Genomic DNA, 11,921 nt, shown 5'->3' on the forward strand with positions numbered 1-11,921 from the left:
GAAACCAAGAGAAAATCAACCATCATCTTCCGCTATCATTCCGATACCTCCTGTGGTTCCATTTTCCCAAAGATTCAAATAGAATAAGTTTGATAAAGATTTTAAAAAATTTGTTAAAGTCTTCAAACAATTGCATATTAACATTCCTTTTGCCGATACTATTTTACAGATTCCTTCATATGCAAAATTTATCAAGGAAATCATGACTCGAAAGAGAAAGTTGGAAGACTGCGAAACAATAGCATTAACGGAGGAATGCAGTGCCATCATACAAAGCAAGCTACTATTGAAATTGAAGGATTCGGGTAGTTTTTCTATACCTTGCACCATAGGAAACATGGATTTCTCTAAAGTATTGTGTGATCTTGGTGCTAATATATCATTAATTCCTTTAACGGTGGCTAGACAATTAGGTTTGCATGAGTTTAAACGCACTAATATTATTTTGCAACTAGCGGATAGGTGTATTAGATATCCATTGGGAGTGTTAGAGAATGTATTGATAAAAGTTCAAAAATTTATCATTCCAGTGGATTTTGTAGTTTTAGATATGGAAGAAGATATATCTATATCAATTATTCTAGGTAGACCATTTCTAACTACTGCAGGTACTATTATTGATGTAAAAAATGGCAAGTTTAAGTTTCAAGTAGGTGAAGAAGAGGTAGAATTTAATATGAATGAAATGGAAAAATACCCTTCTTTTACCGATCATGCTTATTCTATTAGCACAATTGATAAACTAACCCAAGAGATGAGCCAAGTCAATTTTGACTTCGATCCTCTTGAGTATTGTTTAATGAGTTTAGGTAAGCAAGAAGGTGATTGTGAAGAGATTGAAGAATTGGCCAGGTATTTGAATTTTCAAGCACCTTATAAATGGGGTAATTTGAATGAAAGTCTTGGCCAAGGAAAAGGGTTTCCACAATCTTCGGAAGTTGAACCTCCAAAATTAGAGTTCAAACCACTTCCAACTCACTTAAGGTATGAATTTCTTGGAGAAAATAGCACTTTACCTGTAATTGTTAGTGCCGACCTTGATGATGAGCAGTGTGCAAAGTTGTTAAGAGTTCTAAGAAGTCATAAGAAGGCAATTGGATGGACAATTTCGGACATTAAAGATATAAGTCCTTCTATATGCATGCATCACATTTTATTAGAGGACAATTGCAAACCAATGGTGGAAACACAAAGAAGATTCAATCCAAACATGAAAGAGGTGGTAAGAAATGAAATTCTTAAGTGGCTTGACGCAGGTATAGTCTTTCCTATCTCCGATAGTGTTTGGATTAGTCCAATTCACGTTGTACTAAAAAACGGTGGGATAACTACAATTGTAGGTAAAAATGATGAAATGATTCCATCTAAACTTGTGGTGGAGAGTGTGTATTGATTATCATAAGTTAAATACGGTAACAAGAAAAGACCATTTTTCCTTACCATTTCTTGATCAATTATTAGAGCGAATAGCCGGATATGAATTTTACTGTTTTCTTGATGATTTTTCAGGGTACAATCAAATAGCTATAGCTTCGGAGGATCAAGAGAAGACCACATTCACATATCCTTATGGCACTTTTGCTTTTAGAAAGGTGCCATTTGATTTATGCAATGCTCCTGCGACTTTTCAACGATACATGATTGTTATATTTTTTGATTATATTGAGAAAATTATGGAGATATTTATGGATGATTTTTCTGTATATGGGTCATCTTTTGACCATTATTTTTATAATTTGGATTTGATTTTGCAGAGATGTGAGGAGACAAATCTTATACTAAATTGGGAGAAATGCCATTTTATGGTAAAAGAAGGAATTGTTTTAGGACACAAGATTTCCTCTAAGGGAATTGAAATGGATAAAGCAAAAATTGAAGTAATTGAGCAATTGCCACCTCCAAGCAATGTCAAGGGGATAAGGAGTTTTCTAGGACATGTCGGCTTTTATAGACGCTTTATTAAGAAATTTTCTAAAATAATAAAGCCGTTGTGTGATTTATTATGTAAGACGCCCCTTTTCAATTTGATGACAATTGTTTGGTTGATTTTAAAAGGTTGAAGAAGGAATTGATTTCTGCTCCAATTATAACTTCGCCCGATTGATCACTACCATTTGAATTGATGTGCGATGCAAGTGACTATGCAATTGGAGCAGTTTTGGGGCAAAAGAAAGGAGGAAGGTTGCACGTCATTTATTATGCTAGTAAATTGCTAAATGAAGCACAACTCAATTATGCAACAACGGAAAAAGAGCTATTGACAGTAATATTTGTTTTAGATAAATTTAGATCTTATTTAGTAGGATCTAAAGTTATCATATATACGGACCATTCGGCTCTTAAATACTTGCTGCATAAGAAAGATGCAAAATCTAGACTAATTCGGTGGATTCTTTTGTTGCAGGAATTTGGTGTAGAAATAAAAGACAAAAACGGAACGGAGAATCTAGTGGCGGATCATCTATCACACTTGGAATATATTCCAATCAATGACCAAGTTCCTATCCAAGAAAATTTTCTGGATGAATTTGTCCTAACAATTATCAATTCTCCATGGTATGCAGATTTTGCTAATTATTTGGTAAGTGGAGAAATCCCAAAGGGATTTAATTATCATCAAAAGAAGAAATTCTTGCATGATGTCAAAAGTTACTTTTGGAAGGAACCCTTGCTATATAAACATTGTGCCGATGATATGGTGCACATATGTATTCCCGAAGATGAGGTACATAATGTTTTATATCATTGTCATAATTTTGAAACAGGTGGTCATTTTAGCACTTCAAAGACTGTAGCAAAGGTATGACAATCAGGGTTTTATTGGCCAACTATGTATCGAGATTTTAGGGAAAATGTTAAAAGTTGTGATGCATGCCAAAGAACTGAAAATATATCTTGAAAAAATGAAATGCCCCTAACTACTTTTTTGGAAGTTGAGTTATTTGATGTATGGGGTATAGATTTTATGGGACCATTCCCCAGTTCTTTTAATAATAAGTATATCTCAGTAGCAGTGGATCTTGCTTCACCTACTAATGACTCTAAGGTTGTACTCCGATTCCTTAAAAAGAACATTTTTTGCAGGTTTGGTACACCTAAGGCCATAGTAAGTGATGAAGGAAAACATTTCTGTAATAAACAATTGGATTCCTTATTGCTTAAATATAATTGTAGGTACAAGACATCACTCCCATACCATCCTCAAGCCAACGGGCAAGCAGAACTAGCTAATCGAGAGATAAAGCTTATCTTAGAGAAAGCAGTGAACAAGTCACGCAAAGATTGGGCTACAAAGCTAGATGATGCACTATGGGCTTAGCAAACAGCATTTAAGACACTCTTAAGGATGTCGCCGTATCATTTAGTCTATGGAAAAAATTATCACTTACCTGTAGAGATTGAACATAAAGCTTATTGGGCTATTAAAGCAATTAACATGGATTTTAATCTTGCAGGTGGAAGGAGGCTACTTGAGTTAAGTGAATTGGAGGAACACCGGCTACATGCTTATGAAAATGCAAAAATTTATAAAGAGAAGATCAAATATTGGCATGATAAGCATATTATCCCTAAACAATTCCAAGTAGGGCAAAAAGTGCTTTTATTCAACTTACTCCTGAGGTTATTTCCGGAAAAACTTAAGTCAATGTGGTCGGAACCATTTGAAGTTACTCAAGTATTTCCTATGGAGCCGTTGAAGTAGCTAATACAAGAAATGAACTGTTCAAGATCAATGGACAACGATTAAAACCCTACTTGGCAGGTGAAATCATTCCCAAGGGACCTATATGTCTTTTGGGCGACTCTTCTTCAGTTTAAGAATCCGAACCTGTGAGTCGAACCAACGATTATAAACAAAAGCGCTAATTGGGAGGCAACCCAATGTTTAAGTTATATATGTTAATTTGGAGTAATTTTGTATTTAATACATATATTTATGTTAATTTGTTGTTTGTATGTCATAGGGTTGGTAAATGGAAGCACAGAGTACCATTTGAGGTGAAAAAGACGAACTTTGATCAAGCAACTCAACCCCTTGATTTGTGTTAAAGGTGTATTTGATCCGTTAAAAAGGGGTAAAATGCATGTTTTCATTGTTTTACATGTGCATACATTGATAAAATTTGCAAACAAATGAGTTAGGAAGCATTTTGAGTGATTGGGGTATCAATTGTATTTTTTCAAAGTTGGATTTCTAAACAAAATTGTAGAAGCGTTTGGCTAAAAAACGCGCCATATTGTCGCGTTTTGAACAAACCATGTTTTCAATTCTGCATCGGCATTAAAGAAAACGTGCCTTCAAAACGCGACTCTAAGTCGCGTTTTGAAGGAAGTCGCGTTTTCTAGCCTGGTTCAAAAATAAAAAACGGGCCACGGAAACGCGACTCAGTGCCGTGTTTTCACTACTGCAACATTTGTGAAGAAACGCGACTTCACAAAACGCGACTTGAAGGCGCGTTTTGTCAAGTCACGTTTTCCATTTCCAGCCAAGAACTTAAACGCGATTTTGGTTCATTTTTTCTTCTTCTCTTCCTTGTTCAAGTCGCGTTTTCTTCTTCCTCTTCTACCCAACTCACAAATCTTCAATTTTGTTCCATAGTCTTGTTAGAAATCATCAACCCAACACCTTTTGAGCATCATACAATCTTTCTAACCGATTAGAATCCAAGAAAAATACCTCAAATTCAGTTTTTAAGGGATTGAAGGTTAGGGTTTCTAGATTTTAATTTCTTCAATTGGAGGTCAATTGGAAGGTGTTTCATAGGGCTTTTCACATATTTAGCATCACCAAACATCCTTCTATGTGATTAAGGTAAGTTTTTTCATCAAAATTTTGTATTTTAGAAATTCATATTTCCAAGTTCCTGAGTTTTTTGACATCTTTTAATTTTAAATTTGTGATGATGTATAGTGATATTTTTGACCTCATTGATGCTTATTAAGATTATTTGTGTAGGATTACATGCTCAAACATAGCAATTTGATGATTAATCGTTCTTTAATTTTTTAAATTGTTATATTTGACTAAAATTAGAAAGTTAGATTAAAGTGTTTTTAAGCCATGGGTGATTAATGATTATAGTTAAAAATGGTTGGTTGATGATGTTTTAGCATGTGCATTGTGTATAGCGAGCAATTTGGTTGATTTTGTGAGTTAATTAGTTTAATTTTTGCCTAACCATGACTATAGCTAATTGCACATTATTGTTATTCATTATAGATTGCTCGAATCATGATTGATGTTATTTTAACTAATGGAGTTATAATTGTTACATATCTTGTTTAAATTATTGATTTTGGGCAATTTTTAGTAGAAAATATGTCTTTTCTTTTGTATGGTCATTGAATGATTAAAACTTGAGGAAATGTATTTGAGGTTATTTGGAGCAATTCAGGATGTTTATTGCCAAATTATGAACTGTGTCCTAGTACATGTGGATAATTGCAATTTTTTTATTAGGTACTATGCCAAGGGGAAGAAGAGTGATATATTCCTCCTCCAGCAGTGATAAGAGGGAGGTTAATGAGGAGATGAAAGTGACTGAGGAGGAGATGTCACCTTCTCCTCCACCAGTTAGCCGATAGCCTGGTGAGGGCACCTCTCGTGGAGTGGAGAAATCTGTTTTTGACAGTGCTAGATTCAATAATCGTAGGAATCAAGAGTGGCATGAGGAGCATGCTAATTTGGAGTTCTTATTCGAGATGCACGTTAGTCCAGAGGTTGAGATAGTGTATCGCATCTCGGAGGCTTTTGCTCAACTTGGGTGGGCTCCGATTCTCATCCTACCCAATCATTATTATCCCGACTTGATGCGAGAGTTTTACGTCAAAATTGAGAGTAAGGCGTGCCACACTGGTGAAATGGTTCAGTCTTGGGTGCGTGGGAGACGAATCATATTGTCACGACAACAATTGACTGCTATTTTAGGGTGTATGGATGAAGGACGTCCAGTTGATTTAAAGAAGGGGTTTGTTCCCCCAAATAGGAGGTAGGATCCATCGTTGGCTTTGGTCTTGAATACTAACCTTTTCGCTCTACGAGGAAGGAGACTATATTGGCGAATGTTTTCGAACCTCGCCATTGTCTCATAATTTATATGATGGCTCACAATGTCATTTCCAAAAAGACGGGACACATGGAAGTTCGCAAGAGCGACATCTACTTCTTTGATTATATGTTTCATAATCGGACTTCTCCTTATGCTCGAATTTTACTGCCTAACATCATCATTAGCCATATTCAGTCTGCGGCGAGGCATGGTTGAGCGGTCGATAGTTCGTGATTCAAGGTTGAACTGGACCGCAGCCATCTCAATTGGGAAGTAACTTGTTCTTACTTTTGTTTCTTTTCTTTCCCTACACATTGAGGACAATGTGTATTCTAAGTGTGGGGGAAGACATATGTGGTACTTTTAGTAGTTTTTTTATGTTTAATGTGTGGACAAGTAGTTGAAAATATTACTTGGCTTAAATGTTGTCAATTTTGGATTTGCTGGCAGGGAGTTTAGTCCACTTTTAAGGAAAAATTCTGTTAAAATTTTTCCAAAACCTTATACATATATATATAATAATCATAATAAACAAATAAAATTTTGTCAATTATCCTTTTGGAATAAATATGTGTGGTTTTGAAAATTCTTTTCTCAGTTAATTTGGAAATGACCACTATGTGATTATATTTTTTACATTTGTAGGAAAGTATATCTAATAAAGTGGAGAAAACTATACCTACATTTTGCATATTTGATGAAATTTCTTCTTTTTATTTTATTTTATAAGTTAAGAAATTAATATGGTCAATAAGTGTCACACTCTTCTCATGATTATTCTTTAGAGGGAATTTTATTATTTCTCTATATGATTGTTATAAAAAAATAAAAAATATATATATAAATAAAAGAAAAGAAAAGAAAATAATAATAATAATAATAATAAGAGTTATTCTATTCTAATGGTTCTTGTACTTAGTAACCGGGAGTTTTCATCTACAAATGTCGACTTTTACGTAAAACGGTACTTAGATTAAGAGTAAGAAAAACAACTTGAGTAAGTGAAATATTGAGTAAACGGCGATCTTCATCTAAAAATGTCGATCTTCGCGTCAAAAGACATTCTCACAACTTAAGTAGTATTTAACTATCAAAAAAATTAAAATATATAAAAAAAGAATAAATCCCTCTTTAAGAAAAAGAAGAAAATGATCATGAGATTAGTTAGCATTCTTATTGATTATATGAGTTACTTGCTTGTGAAATTGGATAAGAATGAGAAATTGAGTTGAATTAGCATAATTATGATATATTTGGCTCTCTTTTACTTGTTATAAGTACTTGAGGATTAAAGAAAAATCACATAATGGTTATTTACCTTGATTCGAGAAAATGAAGTTGAGTTGAGCACATATGTTTATCTTCAAAAATATTGAATCATTGTTGGTTTGTATTTATAATTACTTGAGGACAAGCAATGGTTCAAGTGTGGGAATATTTGATGAGAGTATATTTTACGTGTTATTTTATCAGTTAATTTCAGTAGTTTAATCTAGTTTAGAACTAAAATAATTAGGATTTTAGTAAAAATATACATTTTTTATTAAAGTGGCTAACATTGCATTTCTATTGATTTTAAGGGTAAGAACTTCATTTTCTTACAGGATCAATGATTCAATCATCAAAGGGTATGAATTGAGAAGAAATCTGAAGATTAGTGATGAATTGAAGTGTATAAAGACGAAATGAAGTGAAAAATGTTTAATTGAAGAAATGCAGTTCAAGACACTTTTGACACTCTTCGGTATTTCGGCTATATCTGGAGCTACACATATTAGATTGAGGTGATCTTTATACCATTTTGAAGCTAAGAGAGAGATATAAATTTGGTATGAAGACATCGAAGTCCAATTCTATTGTTTTCTTGGTGAAAAAGTCAAAATACAGAAGCTGCATTCTATGGACGAGACTGAAATAGGGGTTTGACCAGGTGATAGTATTTTGATCATATCTCAGTTTACAAATCCCCGATTTGAATGATTCTTGAAGCATTATAAAGCTAATTTAAAGGACTACAATTTTTATGTTTTCCACAAAAGCTAGTTCGGCCTCAATCATAGAGAAAATCACAGTTGAAACGAGGCCAAAAGCATAGAGTTGAAAACACGAGTCATCAAAATGTGGCTTGAAGCCGCGTTTTGTCAAGTAGCGTTTTGTAGCCGAAATTTTGCAATTTATTCAGCCATTTCTCTTGTGTTCATACTACTTTCCAGCTATATTTAGCAAGGGAATTCGGTTGCATATGCTTCAGAAGAGAAAGGGTAGAACGGATGGGTTATTGTCAAGTCAAAAATATTTGTTATTGACTATCTTAACAAAATTTAGATTTGGGAATCCAGAGGTGAAAATTTGACTAGTGGAAAGGAGCTTTTGAGCAGTTTTTATACAGAAAAAGAAGGAGAGGTCAGACATCTATGGAGCTAGTGATAAGTGAATATTTAATGTACTTTTTTTACAAGTTTGGCATGAACTTTTGGTATGTTTTGAGAGAATTAAAGCCACAATGGAACTCTTTTTGGTACAAATTGCTTAAGTGTTGTTTGAATAATGGGAACTTGCAAAATGAATGGATTAATGCATTAACTTGTGATATTTTGAAGGTTATCGATGCATGAACATCACACATATGATTAAGAGGAGACAAGTAGTAGTGATGAAAAATGAGCAAAGGAAACAAGGAACGAAGATGGAGAACAAAAGAGAAGATGAAGTACTGAATTCCACAGATCCGAGCTCGGATCCGTGTGCAACAAGAACGATTCGAACCCTCGTTTGTACTTCTGGAGTAGTGGATCCGAGGACAGACGATCCGAGCTCGGATCCATGTAAGAAAGGCCTCGGATTAGCTTTGATCTGAGCTCGGATCGTGTTGAACCCCTCGGATCCAGGGCTCGGATCTGCCTCTCTCCTCTGAAAGTGGCACAACCGGTTTTTTTACTTTTCACACTACTTTCCAGCTATCTTTGGTAAGAGAATTCGGTGACACATGCTTCTGAGGTAAAAAGAAGGACAATATGATTTATTGTCAAAGTAAAAAATCATTCATTTTGACTTTCTTAACAACTTTGAGATTTTGGAATCATGAGGAGGTGAAAAAAAAAAGCAATTTCTATTAGCTTTTATGCAGAGCAACCAAGGAGAGGTCAAGGAGGACCATACGTAGCTAGTTTTCTTCTTGTAACATTTTCTCTCTAGCTAGAAGTTCTTGAAGGAGCACTTGGAGACTTCATCTTGTAATCATTTTCAGTGAAAGACATAGCAGAAATTGAAGAGTTTCACTATTAACTTGGCTAAGCTTTTCTTAACCTTCTTGTACTTGTAACTTGAGATGTTTTTCATTAATGAAGTTATGAGTTTGATTGTGATATCATCCATGAGTAGCTAAATTTCTATATCTAGGGAGTAGATGAAACTTATGGCCAAGTGATATGAATTGAATGTGACTTACATTTGTTATATCTTGTAATAACTCGTCTACTTGTGCATGAGTGATTACTTGTTGTTGTTGATCACTAATAGCAAGATTATAGTTGTTATTACTCATTGAGAAATGGCAGTAAAAATGGAATAACATGAGTAGAGCTTGAGTTGTATATTCATGAGAATAGAAATACATTCAAGTGGATTAAATCTGCATTTCATGCATGAACAAGAACAGAGTTAGTTATTTACCAAGAAATTAGGAAAAACTAAGTTGTTCTAGGCCATTTTAATCATGAGAATGATATTTTAGTAATTTTTGGAAATGAATCCCTGATTAAACAAGAGTAGTAACAAGCGTTAAGTTTATTAAATCAGATCTTTTGTGTCATAAGTGGAATCTATATCCCTAGATTTAAGTCTTTAAGTGAAAAAACCTCCATTTGTATCTTGCATTTGTTAACTCAGAATTGTAGACAGCAGCAATATCATTTCTCTGCTCAAATTCATTATAAGTCTAAATAATAAGGAAAATAAGGACCTAGTACTTGTAGACATTGCTTCTCGTGGGATCGACCCGATACATGCCCTATATTATTTGATTGACTTGTATACTTGCAGACAACGGGTATAAAATCGGATTTAAACTTGCACTTGTAGTAAAAACCCGTCAGCAATGTTTGAGGGACTACAGCCAATGATCGATATAACTGCGACCAAATACCCAAAGTAGTAATGAAGTAGAAAACTCCAAATTCAAGGTCCAATTTTAAATTCTGGACTATTAATGGCAATGATTATTACAAGGTAATTCATAAAGTGTAGAATTAACATGTTCTGAATAATATTAATTCCCAACAAGAACAATAAAAAGCGATTTTATATTAGAAAAACAAACAGTTATCAGTAGAACTTCTGCACAAGGTCCTGAACTAGGAAAGATATGGAGAGCGGTAAATCTACGAGGGAGAAAATACATCATTCGAGATTCACATGAACAGATCACAGGGTAGTGATACAAATGTTAAAAATTTGGTGTAATCCAAAGAGATGGGCAGGTTCGGCTAAGCCTTAAGGGGGCATCATACAAGGGCGCAGTTACTCCTTTTTCCAAGTTGTAGACTCCCATGTCCTTGCCGCCGCCTTCAGGAATTTCAACATATGCTGCCCATGCATCGTATGTATGACCGGGTGTGATTCCGGGGGCCAATTTGTTGTTTTCCAGGCACATTGAAGAACTATGGCCAAGAAAAATTGATCTGCTTCCCAAATTCTTGATTTCTTTCCAACGGGAAGTAATCTCTTTTTCTCCTCCTGCTGTAGAAACCAATTCAAACACCTGGAATTCGGTTGTGCCATAGATCGGTTTATCCAATTCAAAGCCTTTTTTGTCCTCATAATTGGGGATGTTGTCTCGTGTGACAACCAGAAAATGTTCATCATCTGTAGATGAAGATTTTACTAAGTATAACTCTTTGTTGTCCCATAATTCAGGGCTAAACCGAGCAATTATTCGAGCCTGATCAGTAGGGTTTGCCTCCAAAACGTCACAAACCACAACATTGCCCATATGATCAATTGAGTAGAACTGGCCATTGGTATATATGACATCCGCATGGGAAGAGTTTCTGGTCTCCATCCTATTCCACCAAAGATCCTTTGGCCTCCAGAAAGCCAAGAATCCAACCCCTCCACAGATGATCATCACCACAAAGTCATCGTCCTCTAGGGACTCGCGACTAGGCCTCGATGACAAAACCATCCTACGTACAAAGATATCAGGATCCATCTCATATAAATCATATTCAGGAAAAGTATTTTGATTTGGTAACTCAACTTCAACACCATAGAAGGGATTCAACAGGCTTATCTCCCCTTGTTGTCCTATAGTCAACAACCATCCTAGAGATTCATAACACTTCTTGCCTTTAAGTTGAGGCAAGCTCACCTTAGCAACGACTTGTTTCTCCATCAAACTATAGAGCTCCCGATTGAAATCATCATTCGCAGAAAGCGTGAGGCAGGGAACCTGCTGCCATGGTCGGAGGCCCTTGAAATTTTTCTCACTGGCCGCTGCTCGACATGACTTGCAAACTGCGCCAAAAGCCACATAATCTTCAATCTTGTCCAGGTGTTGGGCTATGAATCCCAACATATCATGTTGGAGATCGGACCAGTTTGCCATTGGATGAGTTTGACTTAGTTTGCAGAGGTTCGGCAGCTGGGATGATGAGTTAAGATTGTAGGGCAATTTTAAGGTTAAAGGCTTGGCAATATGCCCAAATATCAACTATATATATACATGGCTATTGGTATTGGATTGGCGAATTTCCATATGCCAATCGGATCTGAAAGTTGGGTGGATGTGTTGTCGAATGTCGGGAAATCCTGTCCGATTACGAATGGAACTTGGAGAAAAGTTGGATGTTATACACATTTCTTCAACCCACT

The 11,921-nt window shown here is 35.2% G+C and overlaps 1 protein-coding gene across 1 annotated transcript; it reads right to left on the reverse strand.

Moving 5' to 3' along the window:
* Positions 1–10,494: 10,494 nt before the first annotated feature.
* LOC140012771 (putative F-box protein At5g55150) lies at positions 10,495–11,655 on the reverse strand. Its single transcript, XM_072061070.1, has one exon. It carries the CDS (start codon positions 11,653–11,655, stop codon positions 10,495–10,497), a length of 1,161 nt encoding a protein of 386 aa, XP_071917171.1.
* Between the last annotated feature and the right edge of the window lie 266 nt (positions 11,656–11,921).

This window comes from Coffea arabica, chromosome 8e (genome assembly GCF_036785885.1).
Source record: "Coffea arabica cultivar ET-39 chromosome 8e, Coffea Arabica ET-39 HiFi, whole genome shotgun sequence".
Classification (NCBI taxonomy): Eukaryota; Viridiplantae; Streptophyta; class Magnoliopsida; order Gentianales; family Rubiaceae; genus Coffea; species Coffea arabica.

Bases quoted from the DNA above. Each gene is read 5' to 3' on its own strand.
- LOC140012771 (XM_072061070.1), bottom strand. From the start codon at position 11,655: ATGGCAAACTGGTCCGATCTCCAACATGATATGTTGGGATTCATAGCC.